Raw genomic sequence first — 27,579 nt, 5'->3', positions numbered from 1 at the left:
GAAACCCTGTCTCAAAAAAAAAAAAAAAAGTTACAGAGGCTGCCCTACCTGGACAGGTAAAGCATCTCATGTCTACTGTCTCAGTCCTCCCTAGAGATGCCAGTATCAGGGGCCCATGCGGACCCTGCTTGGCTCAGAGTAAGAACAGATGTGCGTTAGTCCAAGGGACCACACGTGGGACATATTTTGTAGCAGGGTGACTTAGGCTGGCACATAGAAGTACAGAGTAGGTCTTGAATCAAGGGGCCAGGGAAGGTGATCCTGCCTACCCCCAGGATCCCCAGGACCCACCCTCCCACAGCTTCCATGGGCCTTGCTCTGGCCTGGGTAGATCAGCCAGGCCACCCACAAGAAAGGAGGTTGGCTGCTACTCCCTGGGGCCTCACTGTCCCAGTGAGGAAGAGAGGAGTCCATGGGGCCTAGGATCCAAGATCAAACGTTGATCTCAGAACACAGATTGCCCAGCTTGGGACTGGCTGAGGAGCTGTAGGGAGGCCAAATCCCCAGAATGGGACCCCTGGATAGCCTAGCAGAAGGCTCACTCCACTGAGGTGCAGTGGCCCTTCAGATAAGAGCTGGGAGTTTGAGGCAGAGGGCTTAAAGGACAGACAGCGGGCAGCAGCTAGCCAACTCACCAGCTTGTTGTTCTCGTAAATGTTTTCCTTCCGGAGGGCATTGAAGTTTCTAGAAGACAAAAACACTTATGTCAAGCCGGGTGTGATGGCGCATGCCTTTCATCCCAGCACTCAGAAGGCAGAGGCACATGGGTCTCTATGAGTTCAAGGCTGGCCTGGTCTACATAGCGAGTTCCAGGACAGGCAGGTCTCAAAGCATTTATGTCCAAAGCCACTCAACTCTAAGAAAGAAGCAGGGCCTCGGGGGCCATCTTGCCCAAATGGGGAAACTGAGGCCAGGAGTGGCACTGTGAATTCAACAGGTCTTGAGCAAAGGCACGATGGCCAGGCTGGTGCCAGGTCTGGCTTGTGACCTCCTATCCTGGGCAGTGGTGACCCACAGTGGGCCCCCAGATTGACCCCCACCTCCAGCCCTGGAGGAGACTGGGACCTTGCTTTCCACTCCTGACCCCATCAGAAGCAGCAGGAAACAAATCCAGAGAGGCATAGACACCAGCCCAGGGCAGTCCAGCTAAGACACAGCCCAGGGTAGGCCAACAGAAAAGGACAACATGGGGCGAACACGAGAGGCCCTAAGGCGGGGAACAAAGCTGACCTGCAGAGGGCGGAACGCCACAGGGCTAGCCGGTGACTCTGCCCATATGTCAATCTGGTCACCACTTACAATTCTGCGGCACCTCCTGCAGGGGGCGCTGTTCTGACCAGCTCATAAATAATTCCTCACCGCTCACAGGTCCTGTGCGCTGAAACACTGTGAACACAGAGAGGCCTGGGGCACATGCAAGCCTCTCAGCAGGAGGAAGGGTCAACCATTCCATCTCTCACTCATGGGAAGGTATGACTTGGTGTTCCCCAGATGCCCCACCTGGTCCCTGGGAGGGCTTCAGAAATGAGTCCATGGGTGACCACGGGGTCCTAGGAAGTAGCCCAGGTAGTGCCCCAAGCAGCCTGGACAGTAGAGCTTCCCTGGAGAAGCCAAGGGTGCCACCCACCCAGCTACCCAGTGGGCCCCAGACTCCAGGCACATGCCACAACATGCCCTGACACTCCCAACGTGACACACCCCGGCCCACCTGAAAGCTGCCATGCCCGGCCCCATGTTGCCAAGACAGGTCAGCCAGAGCCTGCTTGGATCTCTGGGGAAGCTGGTGAAAAAGCAATTGTCCATCCATCCACTTGCGGTCTGTGGGTCCCAGGAGGCAGCCGCTGCCACCTGAGTGACCTAAATTGTTCTGGAAGCTTCCTGGCACAGAGGAAGGGTCTCTGACCAAACACTGAGTCCTGTTTCTTAGTGTCTGCCTCTGGCAGGACACTTCCCTTGGGACCCCAGTGTCCCTGCCTGTGAGAAAAACACAGCTTCAGAGACTGGATTCTCCTTCTTTTCCTTAGACTTATTTTTCTGTTTAAAATATTGATTACAGACGGGCGGTGGTGGCGCACGCCTTTAATCCCAGCACTCGGGAGGCAGAGGCAGGCGGATCTTTGTGAGTTCGAGGCCAGCCTGGGCTACCAAGTGAGTTCCAGGAAAGGCGCAAAGCTACACAGAGAAACCCTGTCTCGAAAAACCAAAAAAAAAAAAAATATATATATATATATATATATATATATATATATATATATATATATTACATTTTATCTATTTAGTCAGTGTGCTTGTGCGTGGGCGTGGGTGTGCCATGCGCGTGTGTGGAGGACAGAGTCGGTTCCTTTCTTCACCATGTGAATTCTACCTAAACTCAAGTCCTCAGGCTCGGCAGCAGGCTCCTTTACCCACTGACTCATTTTTGCCAGCCCAAGCCTCAAACTTTTCTTTTCTTTCTGGTGCCGGGAATTGAACTTAGGGCCTCACACACGCTTGGTAAGCATGATACAACTGTGCTCTATTCTCGGTCTTCTATGTATGTGTGTGTGTACGTTTATGTGTGAGCAGATGCTCGTAGAGGCCAGAGGTCAGTACCACGTGTCTTCCTTGATCACTCTCCACCTTAATTTTTGAGGGTCTCCCAGTGAACCCGGAGCTCACTGATTCAGCTAGGAGGGCCGGAGACTCCAGGGATCCTCCTGTTTCCAACCACCATAGCCCCAGCCCTGAGATTATAGATGTGTGCCACCACACCTGCCTTTTTCCATGGGTTCTGAGCCTCGAACTCAGGGCCTCATGCATGCACAGCAAATGCTTTACCAACTCAGCTATCTCCTCAGTCCATCCTCTCCCCTTCCCTCCCCTTTCCCTTCCCCCTCCCTTCCTCCCTCCCTTCCCTTGAGGTTTTGGGGACAGAGTAGGTCCTCACCCACGCTAAAAACACTTCTTACTACAGGGCTCCATCCCAGCCTCAAATTTGAGTCTTGTTCAGGACACTGTTTGATCAGATGTGACAGTCATGTCCCCAGTACACAGGCAGGTCTCAACAATGAAGCAGGAAGGTTCTGGGTGCCTATAGCCACCTGACCTGGGTCGGCCTAGCTCTGAAGCCAATCTGGCAGCAGAAATCAGGCCTTGGCCAGTTCTACACTATAAGGTGGACCCTCAGAAGCCGGGGCTGCGAGCCCATTTTATAGACCAAGTAAAAGGAGACTGTTCAGACCTGCCACACGGTGGGGTGGGGGGCTGCAGTGGGCCCCCCTCCCTCTTTACAAAACTTCCCCCTTCAGCTTTCAGCCCAGCCAGGCAGCTGCCAGCTGCCCAGCCCTTCAGGAAACTCTCAGCACTTCCGGCCGGGACCACCTCCGTCCGATAACGCGTCCCAGATGCCAAGACCACCCGCACAGTGAGAGGTAAGCCAACAAACGACAAGAGCTGGGAAGGGCGGGGGTCAGGCCCCAGAAGTCTGGGTGGCCTCCATGCACCTGTGTGGGCACCATCCACCTGAGCCTGTCCCCAGATGTCCCTGGTGTTCCTAGACCATCTAAGGACGGGCATGTGAGTGTCCAGCCTGCACCCGACAATCCAGAGTCCTCCAGCCACACGGGTCTCTCCCATCCCCCACCCCTTGGAAAGCACAAGCCCTTCTCCAGAGCCCAGGGTCACTGACCTAAATGGCTACTGCTAGGAGGCTGGACAACAAGCTGTGTTTTGTTTCCAAACAGAGCAGGAAGAGGCCGGCTACCAGCCTCCTACTTTCGCCTCTGAACACCCAGGGGGCCCAGCGCCTCCCTGCAGCTCCATTTTGTCATCTAGCCCACAGTTCCAGGTCCTCCAGAGTCTTCCAGGCCCCAACAGAGCAGCCACACTCTGAGAAGGGGCATGGTACATAGATTGAGGTGGCACACTCATTTACAGCTAACTCCCAGGAGCAAGTGTGAACTGCTTTCCTGGACCCAAAGGGTCTCCATGACCAAATGGAAGCACCCTGGCCAGTCCCTCAGTCACCACAGCCTCCTGACACCAGGCCTAGCCTCTGTACCTCAAACCAAGTTGTTCCCTGGCTCGGCCTGACACACTGGCCAGGGTCCCCTGAGGACACTCAGGTCCCCAAGTGGACATGTATATATCTTTGCTTTCCCATTCCCTGAGCTCATGTCCCCCTTGGCACGGGGTACAGGAGGTAGCACGTCCGTCCCTCAGTTTCGGAGGCCTGAGCTAGCCAACAGGGCAGTCCATCAGACAGCTTTTGGAATTGATTATCTCCTTCATTTGGATGTGGGTTCTGGGGATCAAACTCAGATCACCAGGTCTATGTAGAAAGCACCTTTACCCACTAGGCCATCTCTCTGGCCCTGGAGTTTCTGAGTAGCTTTACTTATGCTTTAAAGATTTATTTATCTATTGGTTTTGGGTTTTTTGTGTTTTTTGTTTTTTCTGACAGGGTTTCTCTAGGTAGCAGCCCTGGGTGTTCTGGAACTCACTATATAGACCAGGCTGGCCTCCAGCTCACAGAGACCCACCTGCCTCTGCCTCTGTCTCCTGAGTGCTGGGATTAAAGGCATGCGCGCACTGCCGCCGCCACCACCCGGCCTTATTTTTATTTAATATGTATGTCTCTCATGTCGTGGGTGTTTTGCCCCCACATGTCTCTGCATATGTGTGCGGTGACCTCGGAGGCCAGAAGGCGGCCTTGGATCCTCTGGAACTGGAGTTCCAGACAGTTGTTAGCCGCCATGTGGGTGCTGGGAATTGAACCTCTGCTTGAGCAGCCGATGCTTTTATAACTGATGAGCCGTATCTCCAGCTCCTACTCACTCATTTTTGAGATAGGATCTCACACAGCCCAGGAGAGTCTCAAATTCACTTTGTGGCCCAGGATAACCCTGAACTCCTGATCCTGCTACCTCTTCCTCCCAAGTGCTGGGATTACAGGTGTGAGCCACGCCTGGAGTTCTGACTAAGCCCATCAAGTAGGGCTGACCATCCTTGCAGGAAGCAAGCCCTTTATGGCCGGCTTCCCAGAAAGCATCAAGCACCCAGCACGGATCCAGCATCATATTCCAAACTGGTTCTTACAGCGGGTACATCAAAGCTATTGTTTGAGACAGGGTCGGATAGCCCAGGCTGGGCGGGCTCCCTCGGTCGCTGCGCTAGTTAGTTTTGATGTCAGCTTGACACAGGTGAGGGTCATCTGGGAAGAGGGAACTGAACTGAGAAAATGCCTCCATCAGATTACCCGGAGGCAAGCCTGTGGGACATCTTCCTGATTAATTATTGATGTGCTAGGGCATATCCCATGTGGGCTGTGCACAAACACACGCACCTTGAGCAGGTGGTCCTGGGTGCTATAAGAAAGTGGGCTGAGCCGGGCGGTGGTGGCGCACGCCTTTAATCCCAGCACTCGGGAGGCAGAGCCAGGCGGATCTCTGTGAGTTCGAGGCCAGCCTGGGCTGCCAAGTGAGTTCCAGGAAAGGCGCAAAGCTACACTGAGGAAGCCATGGGAGCAAGCCATGGCTGCATTCCTCCATGGTGTCTGCTTCAGTTTCTGCCTCTGGGTCCCCGCATTGACTTCCCTCAATAACACAGGGTGAACTGAAAGTATAAGCCAAATAAACTTTTGGTGGTTTGAATAGGAATGGCCCCCATAGGCTCATATCTCTGAATGCTTGGTGTGGCCTTGTTGGAGGAGGTGTGTTGGGGGGAGGGCAGGCAGCTTTGGGGTTTCAAATGCTCAAACCAGGTCCAGTGTCTCTGCCGCCTGTGGATCTAGATGTAGAACTCTCAGCTCATCGAGTACCATATCTGCCTGTGTGCCTCCATGAGGACCTGAATTCAATCCCAGCACCCATGTAGAAAGGCAAGCGTGGTGGTGTGCACTCCAGTGCAGGGCAGGTGGAGACAGGAAGATTTCTGGGGCTTTCTGGTCCACCCTCCTAGCTTATTTAGTGAGCTCCAGGCCAGTGAGAGACTCTGTCTCCAAAAACAAGGTGGGGGCCGCAGAGCTGGCTCAGTGGTTGAAAACACTTGTTGCTCTTGCAGAGGACCAGTTCAGTTCTCAACACCCACAGGGTGGCTCACGACGATCTGTAGCTCCAGTCCCAGGGGATCCCAAGCCCTCTCCCGACCTCCACAGGCACCAGGTATACACATGGTACACAGACATGCATGTATTCAGAATATTCCTGCACATAAAATAAAATTTAAAAACCTTTTTTAAAAGGTGTGTGCTGGAGAGCTGGCTCAGTGGTTAGGAGCACTGGCTGCTCTGTCAGAGGACCCCGGTTCCATTCCCAGCACCCACATGGAGGCTCACAACTGTGGGTGCACAGACATACATGCAGGCAAACACCCACACACATAGAATAAAATAATGCATTTATTGCTGGGTGGTGGTGGCATATGCCTTTAATCCCAGCACTCAGGAGGCAGAGGCAGGCGGATCTCTGTGAGTTCAAGGCCAGCCTAGGCTACAGAAGTGAGTTCCAGGAAAGGCTCCAAAGCTACACAGAGAAACCCTGTCTGAAAAAACCGAAATCATGGGCTGGAGAGATGGCTCAGAGGTTAAGAGCACTGACTGCTCTTCCAGAGGTCCTGAGTTCAAGTCCCAGCAACCATATGGTGGCTCGCAACCATCTGTAACGAGATCTGGTGCCCTCTTCTGGTCATACATGCTGTATACATAATAAATAAATAACTAAATCTTTAAAAAAAAAAAAAAAAAAAAAAACCTAAATCAGGGCTGGAGAGATGGCTCAGCGGTTAAGAGCACTGGCTGTTCTTCCAGAGGTCCTGAGTTCAATTCCCAGCAACCACATGGTGGCTCACAACCATCTGTAACAAGAACTGGCACCTTCTTCTGGCCTGTAGGCATGCATGCAAAGCACTGTATACATAATACATAAATAAAATCTTAAAAAAAAAACAAACACCAAAATCAATTAATCAGTCAATCAATCAATCAATAAAAACAAGGTGGTTAGCGTCCAAGAACAATGCCCTGTACATGCACTCATGCACACACATATAACACACACACACACACACACACACACACACACGCATGCATGTGCAGGGGCACACGTGGAGGCACACATGCATTCACAGTACCCTAGGACCTCCCAGTATGACTGAACTTAGAGACAGGGTCATCACAGAGGTGATCTAGTGAACAAGGGGTCACTGGGGCAGCCTGACCCCAGGTGCCTGTGTCCCTGTGCTGAGGGGAAACTTTGGACAGAGACACACAGGGAGTGTGGGAGGACATGAGGGACCGTAGCGGGCTGTACATGAGCCAACAGAGAGATCAGCGAAGCTTCCCTCCACAGCCTCCGAAGAACGGGCCCTGCCCATACGCCCATCTCAAACCTCCAATTTCCCTTATCTTTCCAGTACTGGGGATCAAACCTGGGGCCTCACACACACTGCCGATCTCTACCACAAAGCTCCACCCCCAGCTGTCAGTTCACTGAGACTGAGTCTCCCTGAGCATGCAACGCAGCTCAGGCTGGCTTAGAACTTACTCCACCACCCAAACCAACCTGGAACTTGAGATCCTCCTGCCTCAGCCTCTTAGTGCTGGGACCAGCAGCGCACAGCACCCTATTTGTTAGATTCCTTTGTTGGAGACATCTTAAGGAAGATTTTGGCATTCTCTTACCCTTCCTTTCGGTTCCCTTCTTTCCTTTATTTCGGGTTTCTGTACGTGGGGGTGAAGGGTTCGTGTGGGTGCACGAATGTGTGGACACATGTGGAGGCCGGACATCAACCCTGGGTGTCATTCCTCAGGAGCTGACCTGTGGGAGCCCGTTCTCGGGTTCCTTGTGGCTTTACCCAGCAGGTCCGCATAGAGGATGATTAGGACCATGGGCCTGAGTGCAGGTGTCTGAGATGGTCTACACTTGGCTGTGCTGGGGGAGGAGGTCTTTTGCTCCACCCTTTGGCGTCTCTATAAATACCCTGGGGCAGAGACAGTCCGGGCCGTTGGAAAAGGTTCCAGGCCCTCTCGAGGCTATCCTTTATTTTCTATCTGTTTATCTCCGCAAGATTCTCCGCAATAATTCCTTCTATCTAATATTTCCTGCTGCTCGCACTCAAGAAAACTCTGGGGAACTGTGGGGGTGGCTGGGTAAACACCCCACACTGTCCATCCCATTTTTGAGACAGGACCTCTCACTGGGGCCTGGAGCTTGCCAGTTTGAACCGGCTGGCTAACCAGCAAGTCCTGGCAGTCTCCTGTCTCCACCTCCCCAGCACTGGGATTACAAGTGCACACCACTATCCCCGATTTCTGTACGTGGGTGCTGGGGACTGAACTGGGTCCACACCTCCCCAGTCATCACAAACTGAACAAATAAATAAAACTAGGGGGTAAAGAGCTACCCACCAGTGTGTGGATGGTCGAATAGCCTGAGGCATGAACAACCAGGCCACCATCTATTGAACACAATGACACATCTGGGTTCCCGTCCCCCCGCGCCCCCCCCCCCCACGCCCTGTGAGCTTTAGCTGTGGAGGAAGCCAGTCTCCAGCTTCCCAGCACCTCGGGGGGGGGGGGGTCCTTAGGAATAGTCACCCCCCTTTCTAGATTCCCACATGGCTGACTTCTCTTTCTTGTATTTCCTGGAAGAACACTCAAATATGCAGGGGTAGGCACCAGGCTGGGAGGGGAATTCCCAGCTCAATGTTATCTCTAGGCAAATCCAGCACATCTGGAGTTAATCCCGCTGGCAAGAAGGCAAAGAGAAGAGACAGCTAGAGAGAGGCCCGCAGCTCCAAAGTGGAGAGGGGCTCAGGGTGAGTGTGAAACCAAGAGGACTGAGCAGGATGAGGAGACCAGCCTCCCTCCGAGGAGCCTGGGAACCAGACACAGAGAACAAGGCCTCTGGAAGGCCAGCACCAGGCTGGGTTGTCCCCTGGGAGGGCAGCAGCCCCCTCCCATAGTCCTGGACAGTTTTAGCCGGAAGGCAGTGGCAGGGGTCTGGGCAGCCAGCCTCGGGCTGGAGAACAGAAGGCCTCTATGCCCAAGCAGTTTCCTGCTGGCCGAAGTCTTTGTGGGAGGGAAGGAAGCTGGCCTTGCCTGGTCCACTCTTAGCTCTGGCCAGGGAAGCTTTGGGATAGGGCACACACCCTGTGAAACCCCTGACCTTCAGCAGGGGAGTCTATAGTCTAGACAGAGTCAAAGGCACCCACCCAAGGGACCCCTGCCAAGGCTGCCTCAGCCACCTGCTGCTTCTAGCGGTGGCATCAACACTAGTTTCCAGAGCTGTAGGGGCCTTGAGGACCTTCAGGTCACCCCACCCATGACCAAGAGCTGGAAATTTCCACAGAACTCTGGCTTTATAGCATGCATGGCAGTGAGTACCTATAATCCCAGCATTCACTGGCTAAGGCAGGAGGATTGGCCCAAGTTTGAGCTAGCCTGGGCTATGCAGTGAGCTCTAGACCAGCCTGGACTATTTATCAAGATCCTGTCTCCAAGACCCAGTCTCCAAATAAACAATAGAACGCTATCATTGGGGCTGGGGGTGTGGTTAAGTTGGCAGGATACCTGCTTAGAATGCATGAAGCTCTGGGTTCCACTCATCCCTCGCACTGCATAAATTGTGCACAGTGGAGTACATCTGTAATCCCACCACTCAGGACATGGAGGCAGGAGGATCAGGAGTTCAAGGTCAGCCTTAGCAACATATTGAGTTTAAGGCCAGCCTGGATTACATGAGACCCCCATCTCGGCAAACGGAAAAAGATGCCAGACATGGTAACACGCATGTAATCCCAGCACTTGGGAGACAAAAGCAGGTGGATCTCTTCAAGTTTAAAACCAGCCTGGTCTACATAGTGAGTTCCCAGCCTTCAGGGCTATATAATGAGACTCTGTCTCAAAATAAAATAAAATAAAACAAAATAAAGAGAGAGAAAGACAGATTGGCAAGACTACTCATCAGGTAAAGGCTCTTCCATACATGTCTGACAACCTGAGTTCAATTTCAGGCTCCCACAGGGCTCTCCCGCCAGAGGGGAGCTTCCCTGAAGCAACTTCCCCCACCTCTTGGCTCAGACCCACAGGATACTATGCCTCTGGCCCCCGTGGCCTAACTAGAGCCCTGTGGCAGCTCCCGGTGAGGTTCAAAGGGAAGCCGGCCCCCCTGCGGCTCCCTACTTGGGGGCAGGGCAGCTGACCAGAGGTGGGCAGGGCTGCTGTGCAGGGTGGCTTCCCAGCCCTCACCTGGCAGCTGCAGGGTGGCTTCATTGCGGAAATGTCCTTGTGGGCAGGCTCCCTTAAATTCTGTGGAAAACCCAGGCTCTGGGGCGGAGCAGGGACACGTGGCATGAGGCAGGGAGCTGGCCCAGGTGGCCTCACTGGAAAGCCTATTTCCTCAGTCCCCTGGGCCTAGCGATGTGGGAGGGCCAGGGACGTCAGGGACACAACACACGTGAACTCCCTGCCTGCAGCCTGGCCCCACCTGGCTGGCTCCATGCCCAGGCTTGCTCCCTCACAGCTGTGCTCCACCAAGGGCCACAGGAAGCACACTCAGCAGGCAGGAGGAACCTCTGAGGTCAGACAAAGGGAAGGACTTCCTGGTGGCAACGCTGGAGACAAGGAGACAGGATATCCACCTTCCTGCTGCCAGAGGGTCTTCAGGGGAAGGAGAAGTGAACTAGAGTGCTGGGGTGCTGGGACCTGCCCCCCACCCCTGCCAAGCCTGACCTCAGGGCTCCTCAGAGAGGACAGCCCCTCCGTACCTGGGGTCCATCACACTTTTCTTGTCTCCTGGTAGTTGCCCAACTTTGCAGTGAGACATCTCCCACCCTCACCCACCACCTGACCAGAGCATGGCAGGACACAGGCTGGGGGCCGTTTACATTTATTTATTTGGAAGAGGAGACACATAAAACACTTGTGCACACAATGACCGTCTTTGGTGAGTCCTGTAGATCCAAGGCTGGTCATCAGGCTTGGAGGCAAGCCCCTTACCCATTGAGTTGTCTCGCCAGCCCACGCTGGAGGATTTTAAGGCTTAGATTCAGATGGTAGTCCCTCCTCCTGTACTCAGCCCCACTTTGGAAGAGCGGTCCTCAACCTTCCTAGTGTTGCGACCCTTTAATACAGTTCCTCGTGTTGTGGTGACCCCCCCAACCATAAAATTATTTGTGATGCTACTTCATAACTGTAATTTTGCCACTGTTATGAATCATAATGTAAGTATCTGATACGCAGGATATCTGATATGTATGACCTGTGAAAGGGTCATTAGACCCACAAAGGGGTCGAGACCCACAGGTTGAGAACCACATCAACCACTGTGGTTTCTGCCACAGTCCCCATTCCTTTCCCAGCACTGCTATTACAGATGTCCATACCAAGGAATGTGTCCTCCGATTCCCAAAGGCCAGGTATCCACTGTCAAGGTGGAGCAGGGTCATACTCACTCCAGGGAAGGGGCCGCCTTATCTCTCCCAGCTTCTGGAAGATCCAGGGTGTCCCTTAGCTCATGTCTCCATCTCTGGACTCCCTGGTTCTGTCACTTCCAAACTCTTTCCATATTCACAGAGGTCCCTCCCAAGCTTCTACCACATCTACTGAGCTCCAGCGGCATGCCCTTAACTGGGGACCTCTAGCCACCTCTAGCTTCCACACAGCATTAACTAAGAGACCCTGTCCATCATCTGGAGCTCTCAGTCCAGCCGGGACAGCCAGCGAGGAAGTCAGCCATGTGTGAGATAACCCACCCAGAGAGGAGCTCAGCAGATGCCTCTTCCTCCAGCCTCCTTCCTGTCACAGCCCCTTGGTTCCCTGTCATCACCTTGAACTTCTGTCTCTGAGACCAGGAAGTTGCTCCCTGCACGCTGGGGACCAAGGTGATCTTACACAGTATACAGCAGGCACTCAGTAACTGTCAGTTAAACAAGCAAACATTTGACACTTGCTGGTGCCAGCACATGCAGGCACACACAAGTACACAGAAAAGCACCTCTGCGTGTACACCTCTCCTCTTCTGTGGGCACTACTGTATCTGCAAAGGTCCTGTCCCTGTCGAGTTACCAACTGAGGCTGCTAGGCCAGCCAACACCAACACTCCTCCATCTGAAAATCTGTCATCTAGGCTCCCTGCTCTGGATCAGCATCCAGCCTCCCCCTGCACCACCCGGAGAGACCTGGCTAAGTCCATCTCCCAAGGTCCGCATCCCTGGCCCCACATTCATCAAAGCTTTCCACTTGCCATATAGCTGATGGCCCACTGAACTCACATCATCCACCTCCCTGAAAGTGACTGAGGCCCCTGCCACGGGGCCTCCCCAAGCAGCTCAGGGCAGGGGCAGGGGGGGGGGGCGATGTATTTCACAACCACAGGGCAGAATACTGCTTCTTGCTTAAGATTCTCACTTCCCGAGCAGAGCAAAGCTTGGCACAAGGGAGCCAGGGGGTACCTGGCCTGGCTCTGGTTGCCATGCTGTGTAACTTGAACGAGAGTTTTTGTTTTGTTTTTTTTCTTTTTCTGAGCCTCAGTTTCCCTGTCTGCACAGCAAGAAACCTGAATAAGGCCGGCTCCACCAAGTGCTGCCTAGAGCCTCACTTGGCCTCAAGCTCTCCTTGAGAAACATTCCCAGGCACTCTGACTGCTTAGCTACCATGTCTCAGGACAAAGCTTTTCTCAGAGGAGCATGGGCTACAGGTGATCTTGTCCCATTCCAGGACTCTGGTCACCAGCCTAAGTCCCTGTAACAGAGTCTGCCAAAGTGTTTGCTAAGTGAATCACTCACAGACCAGATTCAGCTGTGGGCCAAGGTCCCTCAACAAGACCGAGCCCGCTTGCTTCCCAACTTCCTATGCCAGGGCTGTTCTCTGGTAGAAGGCTTTGGACCCCATCCCTGCCCACTCCTGCCACTTGCAGGGATGGTGGCCCAGGCTCCATGGTCCCCCGTAACCCTAAAAGGCTTGGACTTCCCTCTTTGCTTTCTCAAAGATGCCCGGACAAGCAGGGGGAGAGGCAGTATTCCCGCTAGACACCTCAAGTGACCCTGATCTTGGGGCCAAACCTCGGGACAGTACAGGGTCTCAGAAGGCCCCCAGAAGCTGCTCCTTTGCCCTTTCTCAGGGAGCCAGGGAAAGGCGGACGCTACCCTGAGTCACCACTGACTAAGCCGGCTGGACAGCCCACGTCCTGGCCCCTGGCCCAGCTGCACTTGGTGGCCTGCACAGAGGCCACTTGACTGCATCAGACTTGGGGGCCACCGAGTGGACTATGCCTGCAGTACCCAGTCCTGCCCCGGGTGGCCCATCTGAGAGGGGTGTGTCTGCAAACTCTGACCCGGATCCGAGGGCAGGCGTGGCCTCAGTTTCCCGTTTGCAGCGGCACCTCAGAGGTGCCGGACTGAGGGGTCAAAGAACACTCACATAAGGTCAGGCCGGTGTCGGTGCAAGATCGCGCAGAAGGCCAGGCCATCGCGGAACGAAGTGGTCATGTTGGTGATGCTCACATCCCGGTAGCCCTCGCACTGCTGCCGGCACCACTCTTGTAGGGCCTTGATGGCCGCCATGCGTGCGGCGGGCCGGGCTGGCGGCTCGAGGAGCTGGCCACAGGCCCCGCTCGGGCCCGAGAAGCGGACGAGGCCCAGACCCGCAGACCACTAGCCGGGTTGGAAGTAGAGAGCACGACCGGCGCCCTACACTAAAGGCGCCTGCGAGGCCGCCGGCCCCCGCCCCCTAGAGGCCCCCGGCCCCCGCCCCCTAGAGGCCCCGCCCATTCGGGTCCGCCCCCGTGTAGCCACGCCCCCCGGAGGCCGAGGCTCGCAAGCCCCAAGCTCCACATGGGCTCCTCTGTTCCCGCCGCCCCGCCCCAGTTTGCTCAGGCCACACCCACGCCCTAGGAAAAGCCACGCCCACACAAGACCACGCCCCCTCTTTCCTGGGACTAGGAGAATAGGGGCCGGGTGCTTTGGGCGGCGGCTCCCGCCTTGGCCTTCAGCCATGGCTCCCAGCAGAGGCGTCGGGGTTTTCTTTTTGTTTTCCTTGAGACGGGGACCTCTGTAGCTCAGGCTGGCCTCTAACTTATTATATAAGCAAGGCTGACCTTGCGCTTGTAATTCCCCTGCCTCCACCTCCTTCAGTGCTGAGGTTACAGGCATGTGCACCACACCATGCCTGGTGTATGCAGTGTTGGGGATGGAACCCAGGGCTTCCTGCATGCCACCAGCCGAGCAGCATCCCCGGCCACAGTTTTCTTTTTCTTTTTAACTTTTAATTCTGTTTTATGTGTATGGACTTTCGTCTGCACGTGCACGTGCTTGTGTGCCTGGTACCCCAAGAGGCCATGAAGGGGTCCTCTTCTCTGGAACTGGAGTTAGAGCTACTCAGAGCTAGTCATGCTGCAGTATGGGTGCTGAAAATTAAACCCCAGGTTCTCTGGAAGAGCAGCAAATGCTCTTGACCACTGACTGAGCTCTCCAGCCCAAACCCACCACAGTTCTTTTATTTAAAAAAAAAAAAAATTAAGATAGAGCCCAAGCTGCCCAGGCTGGTCTCGAACTAACTGTTGAACTTGCCATCCTCCTGATTTTGCCTCTGGAGTTGCTGGGATGACAGGCCTGTACCACCAGGCACCACCCGGTGCAGAAGTGGAAGAAGGGGCCTCTTAACAAATGGGAAGCAGAGGCTAGGATACATGCAACCTCAGAGAAGGAGGCTCCCTGTTTCGGGGTGTACAAAGCTGTCAGGTTTGAGGCTGGGGTGTAGCGTGGTGGGTAGAGTGCTTGCCTGTCATACATGGTCCTTGTCCCATGCTCAGCACTGCATAAACTGTGTGTGATGGCGCACATCTGGAATCCCAGCACTCAGCGAGTAGGGGCTGGAAGATCAGAAAGTCAAGCTAGTCCTCGGATACATGTGGAGTTCGAGGTTGACTTGGGCTACCTGAGACCCTGTCTGAAACATTAAAATGCTGCCTGGTTTTCCTTCACCTTCAGGGGTGCCAAGCCGGCCAGAATAACTTCTCTACATTCACAGAGGAGGAAACAGAGGCTGTGGAGGCCTCTCCAGAGGTCTCTGTGGAGCCAGGAGAGTCTTGGTCTCCTGCTTTCTTGTTGGGTCTGTTTTCTTTTTCAAGCCTCTGTGGATGATAGCATGAGTAAGGAAAGCATCTCTTCTGGATCTCAATTAGCCAGGTGGCTGCCCTCTATGGTTTTTGGGTTTTGTTTTGTTTTAATTTTTGTTTGTTTGGTTGGTTGGTTGTTTTTTTGAGACAGGACTTCTCTGTGTAGCTCTGGCTGTCCTAGAATTCGCTCTGTAGACCATGCTGGCCTGGAACTTACAGATATCCACCTGCCTCTGCATCTAGAGTGCTGGGATTAAAGGCGTGCACCACAACCGCTATGTTTTTCCCCCTCAGGAATCTGTATATCGTCAGATGGACCAGACCATCCAACAATGAGGTGACCCCTCCCAGCTGGGCCCCAAGGCTTGTCTAGGCAGGACCTTTAGGAAGGTAGGTGGTTTCCCAAAGTGGCATCTGATCTGCAGCCAGGTGGCTTCTGTACACCCTTAACAAGGGGTGAAAACAGGTTTTCCGTGCCCAAGCCATGGCCTGGCATCAAGGAGGCACCCGGGTACAGGCAGCAGATGTGGGACCTGAGAGTGGGCAGTGAGGTCCTCGTCCCAAAGAGTGCACAAGCCTGTGGCTTGGGATTATAGCCCCAACCCTTGCCCAGTCGAAGCAGCTGATCCGCCTGAGCATTCTCATCCAGGGAACAAAGTGCAGCTTCACGCCCGTTCAGCCAGAGCCTGGTCCCCGGAGCTGGGTTTTCCCAGCCCGCGGGGCAGCAGTTACGAGAACTGGAAAAGCTAGTAAGAAAGGCAACTGCCAAGAAGTGGGAAGAAAGGGTGAGCAAAGGCAGAGAGGGCCATGCCAGGGTCTGAGCTCTAAACTCATCTCCAGGGGCATGCGTCCCACCCCCAGCTCCTGCTGCCATGATAGTTTGCAAATGGCATTCGTGACAGTCCCCTGGGGCCACCAATGAAGTCACCACCAGCACCTCACAGAACTTGCCTTTCCAGAGTCCCCCAAGCCAGAACACCCTGATCTGCCCACCATTGCCAGCCTTCCCACATCTCGCCCCAACATGACACCAGCACCTTCGTCCACCTTGCAGACCCCCTTGAATGTTCCAGAAGCCCCTACTGCTAGCTCTCTTCTGAGTAAAGTCCAGAAACCTTATCAGGTACTAGAGCCTGCCAGTCCTGCTTATCATGCCTCTGCTGGCCACACCCTGCCCTGTTCCCTTTGGGCCTTGGTTCACCGGCTGACCACACAGAGCATTCGCCAAAGAACCCACTGTACAGCCCCAGAGAGCCACTGAAGTCTTTTGGGTGCCCCTCTCTGCTCCTTCATGCCTTCCCTTCAGCCCACATTCTCTTGTTTATAGCTAATGCTTGCCCATCCTACTGGAAGCCTCTACCACCAGTGAGAACTCTGGCCCCAGTGGCTGTCTGAGAACTCCCCCCCCCCCCCCCCCGCAACCCTGTCACCTCTGCCCTAGTGGCACCTAGCCCCAGCTCTCACCAAGACAACTTTCATGGGTGATGGCCATTGTCTGGGGTAACAGACCTATAGACCTATCCTGGGAGGCCAGGAAGGTGGGTGTCAAACCCACTGCCTTCCCAACCACCTTCAGCATCCGTTTCTCCTACTGTAAAGGAAAGCATAGCCTTTTCCCCCATAAGGGAGCATGCACACAGCAGGCACTCAATAAATGCAGGGTCAGTAGAGATTTTCTGGCTCACATTGGTCCCCTGGGTGGTGGTGGGCTGTCTGGACCCTGTAAGGCATTTTGCTAATTTCAGTCTGCGAGTGACAGAGACACAGGGGCACACAGAGACAGAGGCAGAAACACACACAGAGAAAGAGAAAAAGGCCTCGCCGGGCGGTGGTGGCGCACGCCTTTAATCCCAACACTCAGGAGGCAGAGGCAGGCGGATCTCTGTGAGTTCGAGGCCAGCCTGGTCTACAGAGCGAGTTCCAGGACAGGCACCAAAACTACACTGAGAAACCCTGTCTCGAAAAGAGAGAGAGAGAGAGAGAGAGAGAGAGAGAGAGAGAGAGAGAGAGAGAGAGAAACACATGGAGAGACTGAGAGACAGAGACACTAAGAGAGAGATGCTAAGAGAGGATCAGTACAGAGAGAAATGCAGACTTGAGAGACAAAGCGCAGAAGACTGACCGATTCCCAGGAAAATGTTAATAAGAACTTCTATGACTCAGCAGTTAGAGCTTAAAGCACTTGCTCTTCCTGCAGAGGACCCAGATTATGTCTGCATCATTCACATAGTGATTCACAGCCTTCTGTAACTCCAGTTCCAGGGGATTTGACTTTTTTTTTTTTTCGAGACAGGGTTTCTCTGTGTAGTTTTGGTGCCTGTCCTGGATCTCGCTCTGTAGACCAGGCTGGCCTCGAACTCACAGAGATCCACCTGGCTCTGCCTCCCCGAGTGCTGGGATTAAAGGCGTGTGCCACTGCTGCCCGGCTGGATTTGACTTTTTTTTAAGTATGTAAAATAATAGGAGCTCAGTCGGGCAGTGGTGGCTGCATGCCTTTAATCTCAGTACTCAGGAGGTAGAGGCAGGTGGATCTCTGTGAGTTCGAGGCCAGCTTGGTCTACAGAGTGAGTTCCAGGACAGCCAGGGCTACACACAGAGAAACCCTGTCAAAAAGAGAGAGAGAGAGAGAGAGAGAGAGAGAGAGAGAGAGAGAGAGAGAGAGAGAGAGAGAGAGAAAGAGAGGGGGGAGGGAGGGAGCTGGAGAGATGGCTCGGTGATTAAGAGTACTGGCTACTCTTCCAAAGGACTTGGATTCGATTTCCAGCACCCACATGGTGGCTCACAATTATCTCTAACTCTAGTCTCAGGGGAGCTTGTTATGGGCACTTGTGTGGCATCAGTGGGCACTTGTTGTATGGCAAGACTTCCTGGGGAGACACTACACACACATCTGCTCACCTTAGGGAGTCCACAACAAACAGACCAAAGTATGGATACCACCAAAGTCCAATTTGGTGAACCAGTGAGCTTTATTGGGGTTAGTTACAGGATGTGGGTGAGTAGTTACAGGAGCAGAAATGAATCAAAGGCAGGTGCATCAGCAAAACACACCTCAGTATGGGAAGACGGGTCACCAAAGCTGAGGACCCGGAGCACACGGCACACACAGCTGGCAGGCAGCTCAACAGGCTGAAGAGAGTCCTTTCCAAGTGACTCGGTTGGTCTGCACCTCTTCCGGGCAGCTAGCTGGTATGAGAGTTTCCTTTGCAGCTTGGCTTGTCTCAGAGCAGTGGGAGGGAGGGGCCTAGTGAATCTACTCAGTTTCAGGGACTTCCGGAAACTACTTAGAGTTGTTTACCTTCTGTCTTTAATGTACTTCCCTGTAGAATGGGATGTTTCAGTCTTAGAAGAAACCCTACAGAACAGCACTGAATGCACAAGGTGCACATACATACATACATGTAGGAAAGACACACAGACACATTTAAAAAGGAGACTGTTGTGGGATGTCCTGTATGCTGTGAATATATGTTGCTTTGATTGATTGATTGATTGATTGATAAATAAAATGCTGATTGGCCAGTAGCTAGGCAGGAAGGATAGTGTAGGTGGGACAAGGAGAGAGGAGAATGCTGGGCGGAAGAAGGCTGAGTCAGGAGTTGCCAGCCGCCAACATGTAAGATACCTGTAAGCCACGAGCCACCTGGCAAGGTATAGATTTATAGAAATGGGTTAATTTAAGATATAAGAACTAGATAGCAAGAAGCCTGCCACAGCCATACAGTTTATAAGTAATATAAGTCTCTGTGTGTTTGCTTGGGTCTGAGCGGCTGCGGGAATGACAGATGAGAGAGATTTGTCCTGTCCGTGGGCCAGGCAGGACCAGGAGGACTTCAGCTACAGGAGAAAGAAGTATCATCACTGCAGCTGCAGCAATGTCTGAGGTAAGCCCCACCACCACCACCACCCCACCACACCCTCAGGGATTCTTGGCCCCTGTGCTCCCTGTACTATTTTTACAGGATTTACGTCTTGGGCGGCCTATTTCCAAGGGTTGGGAGAACAGAAAAGACACACCTGTGAATGAGGTAGGCTGATCCTGGACAGCCTTGGGGAGGCAGTCAGAGATGAGTCACAGGGACATGTGCTGAGGAGCACATGAGATCAGACACATGGCTGCCCCTGGAGATGCGCAGTGTGCAAACCTGTACCACTGTCTACTGCACTACAGCAGCCCAGACAAGAATCATGAGGGGCGGGGGGAGCTGAACACAGGTTTTCATCCTACTACACTGTAGGTGTCACGGCACTCAGAAATTGGGAGTCTCTGGAGGAACCCTCAAGGAGACTCCTTCGTTGTCCCCCCTTGTCCCAGCATGGCTCCATGGGCTCCACTTATCTCCTGTGACCACCCTGGGCTCTGAAGACTCCCTGTAACCAGACCCTTCCAAGCAGCTCACTCCTTCCAGCCTCCCAGATCTGTGGCTTCTCCCATCTCCACACAGCAGATAAATTCCCTCTCCTCTCTCCTCTCTCCCTCCATAGTGAGACAAAGCAGTGGACACATTGTCCCCAGTCCCATCTCCATGTGCCCAGGAACCTGCTGCCCGAAGTTCCCAATCGCAACCACTTCCACAGTCACTCATAAGGCCATCCTGCTTCACTGTAGGCCACAGCCAGATCCCGAGGCAGTGGTGCCTCTCTTGAGTCCCTTCCTATCCCAACCTTGATTGCCTTCCCTCTCTTGCCCTTAGTGTATTCATGACAGGTTCTTTTGCTGGCTTTTGTATGCTTGAGTCAAGGCCCTTGCTGTGTAGCCCATGCTAGTCTTGAAACTCCTTCTTGGCTCAGCCTTCTGAGTAATCGGGATGACAGCTTTAGTTGAACATTGTGATTTTGTTGGTGGTTTTTTAAGCTTTATTTTAAAGCTGGGCAGAGTAGCACACACCTCCAATCCCAGCACTCAGGAGGCAGAGGCAGGCGGATCTCTGTGAGTTCAAGGCCAGCCTGATCTACAGAGGGAGTTCCAGGACAGCCAGAGCTACATAGTTAGACCTTGTCTTGAAAACAAACAAATGTATTTTTATTTGTTTTCTGTTTCTTTGTTTTTGAGACATGGTTTCTGTGTACACCTGGCTGTCCTGGAACTCCCTCTGTAGACAAGGCTGGCCTCTGACTCCTGAGTGCTGGGATTGAAGGCATACGCCGCCACCACATGACTATTTATTTTTAAATTACATGTATGTCTGAGAGTGAGTTAGTGTGTGTGCTGCAGGACCCACAGATGCTAGAGGCATTGGAACTACTGGAACGGGAGTCATGGACGGTGGCTGTGAGCCACCTGACTTGGTGTTGGGGACCAAACTCCAGTTCTCTGTGAGAGCAGCAAGTGCTCTTAACTACCAAGTGATCTCTCCAGCTCCTAAACTCAAATTCTTGCTAATGAATCCCAGGCATCTGCCTCCGGCCTGAGCCCAGCATCCTGGATGGCTTCAGGCCGCCTCAAGTTCAGTGTTGCTCAAACTGAAGAAGGCCTGACTCTCTGGCCCAGATCCACTCATCCCAGCCCTACATAGCTGCGGCCATTTCCCCTGTCAGCTGCTCAGATGACAGACAGGATGACTCCTGGATATTTTTGAGTTTTGCCTTCAGCACCGATTTCTAATCTACCTGCTGCAGATCATCTCAATGGCTCCTTCTCACCTGGGATTCTATGGAACCTGCTAAGTAGGGCAGGGTGCCTGTCCGTTTGGACACACCATCCTGTTCCTAAGTCCCCACCACCTCACTCACAGCAGAGCACGGTGCTCTGGTCCAGGCCCTTCATCATCCCCACACCCCCTCTGCAGCTGTGCCTGGGATGCGGTCAGACATTCTTGCCTCAGGACCTTTGCCCCATGTCTGCCTGGTTTCCCCCTCAACTCCTGTTGGCTGTTTGCTCAATATCACCTACTTGCCAAGAGCCCACCACCACCCCTGCTTGACACCTTGACACTGAACCCCAAGTTCCTCTCACTGTTTTCCATTCAACCTGTAATGTTCAATTGTAACAGCAGCCCCTTGTGGGCAGGGCAGCTATCTGTGGGTTCCCTTTCGTATCTCCAAGTACCAGGCATGCTGGAGCTTTTCAGTCAGTGCTCGCTAGTGACTGAATCCTCACCATGAGCAGGTGGGCATGGGCTTTGGTGAAACTACCCTTTTGCTTGGCTCCCTTAGGGCAAGTTAAGCCCTCACTACTAGCCAGTGGTACCTAGGAGGGGTGTGTGTGTGTGTGTGTGTGTGTGTGTGTGTGTGGTTGTGTGGTGTGTTTGTGTGTATGTGGTGAGTGATTCCACAGGGGAGACAGCAAAATCCTTTGGGGACCAAGTGGCCGGGACTGCAGCTGGATCTGTGTCACAACAGGCACACTTGCACATGTGGAAGCCGGACAATGATCCGGAAGACTGGAAGACTTCTCCAGGGAGAGGATGTCAGAACTGAGCCCTGAAGGATGTGTGCATCAGCCTCACTTCGGGAGGAGAAAGGCCCAGAGGGCCAGGCTTACAAAGTCCCTGGGGCAGGAATGGGCAGAGGTGCAGCTGGTGGGGACCAGAGGGTGATTTGGGAGAGAGCTAGGGAGCACAGCCACGCTGCCCTGGCCTCTTCAGCCATCCTCACACCCCATTTTTTCACTTTGGCTGAAGAAAACAAGGTTCCAGGACCAGCTCTGCCCATCCCAGTGTGGGGAGGGGTTTGGAGATCCAGCCGGTCCAGTGGTGTCTTTCTCTGTGTGGCCTCCCTGGTCTGGGGCAGAACTTCCTGGACAGCCTCAGTTTCCTTGCTTCCTGTTTCCGCCTGTGTTACATCTTCTTAAGGCAGCAGAGGCAGAGCTAGGGACCCGGAAGGGATGGAGAAGGAAGTATCATTCACATCAATTCAAAAGCTAGCATGGAGGCTGGAGAGATGGCTCAACTGTAAAGTGCGTGCTACTCTCACAGAGGACCCAGGTCTCGTTCCCCAAACCATGTGTGGTGACTTACAACCGCCTGTAACTTCAGCTCCAGGGGATTGAGTGCCCTCGTCTGGCCTCTGCGGGTACACGCACGCGTGCACGCACACGCACACGCACACTCACACTCAGTCCTGTGCTCCCCTTCTCCCCTGTAGCCTGTACAGGCTTTGCTGCTTCACTCTGGGTGGAGTACCTCACATAGTAGAGCCTGTGGACCTGCAACTGGTGGATGTGCCCCTAAGGTGGTGGCTGGCTCAGGGCTGATGAGGGAGATGACAGTAGGGTAGGAGATGAGCAGGCACAGAAGAAACGTCGCAGCAAGGCCCAGAGCGAGCATTTCCTGCAGGACTTGTCAGAGCCTTTACATCCTGATGTTGCCCAGAGGTCTCTCTCCAACGTGACTTTGCTCATGGAACTGTGTGGATGGCTGGGGAGGGAAGTAGCACTTTGGATCTCACACATAGCAGAATAGCCACAGGAAGTCTCCTCCCCCAATCTCCAAGGCCACTGTCCCTGTGGCTCCAGGCAGGAGAGGGAGAGCAGGGTGTGAATCCTGCTTTTAGGCTCACTAGCTAATTAATTAGGCCCCATGGAAGAGTACTGGTCACTTGGATACATTAGTAGCTTTGAATGGCCTTATGGACATTCTCTCTCAGCTCTTTTTGGCCTCCAGGAGATGGGAGACACTGGCCACAGCTGGAGCTTGGGCCATGGTCTGTTTCCAACAGCCAAATTTTACATTTCATTACAAATGGTTTTGCCGGGCATGCCTGTAACTTTTACATTTCCATCCACTTTATTATTAATGGCTTTCCTGGACTGTTGCAGGCCAGCGTTGTGCACAATGCGTTATAAATATTTGATCCCGCATCTAGAGTCAGCCATTTATCATTTATAACGGGTTACAAAAACATTATAAAACATTTACCGCACATTTATAGATCATTCTCAGCTACCACAACGATGTGCTATAAATACATTATTAATCCTCTTCATATCATTGATAGGAACCCCTTGTAATAGGGCCCGACCCTCTACACTCACAGCAAACAGGACTTGGTACTGAGGGCAGCAGGACACACGGATGGAGGAAACTGGCCTGTACTGTTGGCTATGTGGCCCTGTCAAATCACATCCCCTCTCTGTTTGTTCACATGGCACCAGAAGCTGTTCTGCACGCCATGCATATCACACTCTTCCCCACAGCCTCCCTAGGCTCAAAAATGCGCCTGAAGGCCCAGCCAGGGAGAAGAGAGCAGGCCCAAATCCTGGCCAACAACCTCCAAGGTGACCTAGACAACCTCTCAGCTCCCAGAGGGACATACCTTATCCAGCACAACCAGAGGTTTCCACAGGAGCCCTGCTATACTGCCACCATGGATGAGGAGATCAGGGACCCAGCACAGTCCCCAGAACCTCCCAGGACCTGTAGCCCCAACAGGAGCCAAGTGCAGAGCCACTGACAGGCAGCCGGAGGCCCTCTGCTTAGGGTTTGGTAGGGCCCTGGGCACTGCAGAGGATCCTGTCCTGGGCCAGCTCCACTCTCTGGTGGCCCTGACTTTGGGTGAGGCCAAGCCTTGCTGAGTGACTTCTTCCTGTCTCAAGGAGGACATAGCTTCTAGCTGACCTTTCTCTCCTCAGGGTCCTTGTCTCCTTCCCTGAACCTACAGGAACCAGACTGCTCCTTGGGCAAGTGAGACTCCCGAGTCCTCAGCAGAAATCAATGTGTTGAACTTTCCTGGAAAAAAGTCTGCACCCCCTTTTTCCTTTGTGTTTGTTTGCTTGTTTTTTGAGACAGGCTTTCTCTGAGCAACAGCCCTGGGGCTGTCCTGGAACTCTCTTTGTAGACCAGGCTGGCCTCAAACTCAGAGATCCACCTGCCTCCACCTCCCGAGTGCTGGGATCAAAGGTGTGCGCCACCACACCCGGCTCCTCTTCCACCTCTTAAGATCCCTTCAACACGCGACTTTCTCATGCTTCCAGTAGCCACTGGGCTGGTGAGCCCAAGGGGACCTAGAGCTGAAAAGCTGTCCTTTTGGATCTATGTAGAGCTGTACAGGGGTGAGGGGAGAAATCCAGGCCTCCTGAGCCTTCCTGTCCTCCTGTGTGTCTAGCAGATCACCTTCCAGGAAGGAAGAGGCCACCGTCCCAGGCTTCCAGGCATAGCCTCACTTGTAGATACTTGGCATGACCCCAGCTTACCTGGCCAGGGTAACTGGGTCGGAGCTCCTGGCTGCCCTCAGGAAGAAATGGGAAGGGGTATAAGTCCCCAGTCTCCCAGTTCTCAGGCGCCAACCCACAAACATAACCTCAAGTCACCATGCATCTCCCTACTCTTGTCTACCTGGCAGAAGAGATGATTAAGTACCCTGGGCCTCCCGGGGTGCGTGTGGGGTGACCTGAACTCTATTCTCATGTGAAGGTCAGAGCTGCCCAGAGCTGCAAATGAAACCGAAAGGCTTTTTTATGGCAAGGAGGAAGCAGGTATGCTCATCACCATGACAACACCACACCCAAGTCTAGGCACCAGCCAGCAACCACAGGGAAGCAGATGGGCTTGGGACACTGTCCTTCCTCAGAATGAAAGGCTGAGGGGCTGGCAAGACCTTGGGGTTCCCTGGAGGGACTTTCTGATGGCCCACTGCAGGGTGCTGGCCCCAGCCTCTCCACCCCAGAAAATGGCTGTCCTGTGGTCCATCAGGTGCCCAATAACAGACCTCTGGGGTTTTGTTGGTGGGGAGGAAGCAAAGCCAGGGGCAAGGGCTTGGGCTGGGCTGGCGTCTCTGGCCCTGTGCCCTTCTACATCCACGTGTGTTGGTCTTTGGCTGGCCTGATACTGTACAGACCCTAATTCCACCAGAGAGGCCCTCACTGACGGGCCCTGCAGCTACCCCACCACAGACCTGCCCATGCACATCTGCCTTTCCATCTCAGCTAGGCTACACTGTGCCCCCCCCCCCGAACTGGGGACACACTAGGCTTTCTGTCCCCCAGGAACTATGGAAGCCATCAGCCTGGTGCAGGTAGAGCCAGGAGCCCTCCCCAGATCCTGCCCTCAACAGCCTGGCTATCTGGGGCACAGTTGGGTATCCTTATTCAGGCACCCTTCACATAGCTCCACCCTCCCCCAGAATATCATGGGTGCAGCTGCTCTGCTCAACCTCGTAACCTTGTGAGAAAGTGTGAACACTACCCTTCACAGTAGGAGGGGAAACTGAGGCCAGAGTGGCTTAGAAATGATCTCAGCTCCTGCCCATTTTCTCCGTATACCAGGAATATTGGACACAGAGCTGGGCACCAGCGGTCCCACTCAACTCAGGTTCAAGGCCATGAGTGACTCTCATACCCCTTCCAGCAGCCAGGCTCACAACCCCAAGCTGGATCTCATTCCCTCTCTTTGGGTTGGGCCTTGCTTAAGGTACAGCTTCTGCCATACAGTTGGACACTGGCCATCTCCCAGCCCTGGGCAGAGCACGTGAGAATACAGGACCCAAGGCTGCCTGAGGAGGAGGTGGCATTGGACTGTGGAATACAGACGCCTTCCTGGAGGAAGAGTTTGGATCTTGAGGCTGGTGTGTGGTCTACTACAGGTTCCAGGCTGACATCAGGATCAACCTTCAGGCTTGAGATCAAACAAACCTGGAGACACCAGCCCCCCTACCACCCATATAGCCTTTATGAGTGACACTGCACACCTTGCACACCCACATCCAGGACCGGAAGTTGCCCACAACCCTGCCTTGTCTCATGAGCCCCAGCACTGGGTGTGGACAGACCCTTGCCCTCTGCACAAGCTACTAGGCTGGGAGCCCTGCTGCCTCTAGGCTCCATCTCCCTACACCAGGGGCACCCTGCCCTCGCCACCTAGCCTCTTGTGTATGACAGATGGTAGTAGCTGAGAATGGGCACCCAGCTGTTGTTTGCTGCAGCAGAAAACACTTCCCAAGTACCTACTTCTGGCCCTTGGTGTCCATAAACCCTGGGCCTCTGCTGAATTAAGAGTGTGCCACGTAGCCAGGTGGTCTGGTCTACAGAGTGAGTTCCAGGGCTACACAGAGAAAGCCAGTCTCGGGGTGGGGGTGGGGGTGGCCCCAGGCTTTGACTGGATGCCCATGTGGGAAGTGCCCCGGACTCCTGCACCCGCCCTCAGAGCCAGCCACTTGCTATTCAGTACCCATTACCCCACACATGGTACAATGAGGGGCAGATGCAGTCACAAGCTCCAGTCTCAACTCTCCCATCATGGGGTTCCCAAGCCTTGGGGGCAAGAAGGTACCAACGGCCCCGCCAGGTAACTCAGGTCCAAACGAGGAGGCAGCACTTGGGATTGGAAACAAGCACATGTGCCAAGGGCAGTGAGTGACCCAAGGCCAGGTTCAGGCACTAAGCAAGGAGATGGGATGGAAGTGGTGCTGTGGGCTGACTCCTGGACACCAGGCTTGGCCCCGCCTTGGCAGAGGAGGAAGTACACCGTACAGTGGCCTTCACTGGGGGCCAGTGGCCTCCATGCTGTGGACACCCTTCCATTCATTCTCTGGTCTCTCATGCATGGGTGGGACTGGCCCACACTGAGGAGCAGTCACCCAGATCCAGAGGTCCTTATTTGAGGGCCCCCAAGGGCAGAGCACAGGTGCCATGGACGGGCCTAGAGCTTCTCAGGAGATGTGTGTGGGACCAGGTTTGGGTGGGGCTGGCCTGGAAGAGAAGCCAGAAGGCTAGAGAACAGTGATATAGGGGTTGGGGTGGGGGCAAGGCAAACAGGAACCTCCAAGTGTCCAAGTGCCCTTAGCCAACCAGGAGGGCCATCACTACCACCCCACCTGTACATGGAGACCAGCACCTACACATGGGTCTGCTGCTCTGAACGGGTGTATGAAGGCCTAGTGAGGACCAGACTATCTGAAGCTGGCTCCTGTTCCTCATTCCTTGCCCAACCCGATCCTCCAAATCACCCCAGGAATCCTCCTGAGGACAAAGCCTGCCTTGGCCCAGTGGGGCACCATCATCCACATTCTGCGGAAGACTCAAGAGTGAGAGGCAGGCACAGTAGCGGCCAGCAAGTGCATTTGGGAAGGTGTGTGGGTAGGCAGACCTGGCTCAGCTGCTACCTTGGGACCAGGGACTGTGGGTCTGAGCCTGTGTAGCCCAGGTCATCAGCAGAAGCAGCTGGAGCTTGAGTCCTAGGAAACAGTGCCCCCTGGTGGCCAGAGATAGACACGCCAACCACAGGAGCCAACCCTGCTGGGGCAGTCTGGGGAGATGGTCTGCACCAGTAGGAAGGGCCCCTGGCCAGCCTGAGAACGGCTGCTCTGCCCTAACCTGGGGGCAGGAGCCGTCATAGACAAATGCCACTGCAGAACGGTTTGCCCCACACCAGCTGCAATTTCCACTAGGGTACCTTGCTGTCCCCTGGTGGATGGGAACCGGTGGGTCATCTGGGGGCCACCCATAGAGACCGCCCAGAATCATAGGCTACTAGGGCCACTCCTGCCTGCACCACAGGGCTCTATCATCTGTTTGGGGTGAGACCACTCTGCATGGCTGATCTTGGGGTAA

General features: G+C 54.0%; 1 protein-coding gene across 1 annotated transcript in view; it reads right to left on the bottom strand.

The window, feature by feature from the left end:
- The window catches only part of Micall2 (MICAL like 2), a 29,483-nt gene extending 15,808 nt beyond the window's left edge, over nucleotides 1-13,675 (bottom strand). Inside the window, exons 1-2 of the mRNA XM_059249598.1 lie at nucleotides 13,397-13,675; nucleotides 636-684 (exon numbers count right to left, since the gene is read on the bottom strand). Of these exons, the coding sequence (XP_059105581.1) occupies nucleotides 636-684; nucleotides 13,397-13,539 (192 nt within the window). The 5' untranslated portion in view covers nucleotides 13,540-13,675. The remainder of the gene's footprint in view (nucleotides 1-635; nucleotides 685-13,396) is intronic.
- Between the last annotated feature and the right edge of the window lie 13,904 nt (nucleotides 13,676-27,579).

This window comes from Peromyscus eremicus, chromosome 23 (assembly GCF_949786415.1).
Source record: "Peromyscus eremicus chromosome 23, PerEre_H2_v1, whole genome shotgun sequence".
Lineage (NCBI taxonomy): Eukaryota > Metazoa > Chordata > Mammalia > Rodentia > Cricetidae > Peromyscus > Peromyscus eremicus.
This window is presented reverse-complemented; position numbering and strand designations above follow the sequence as displayed.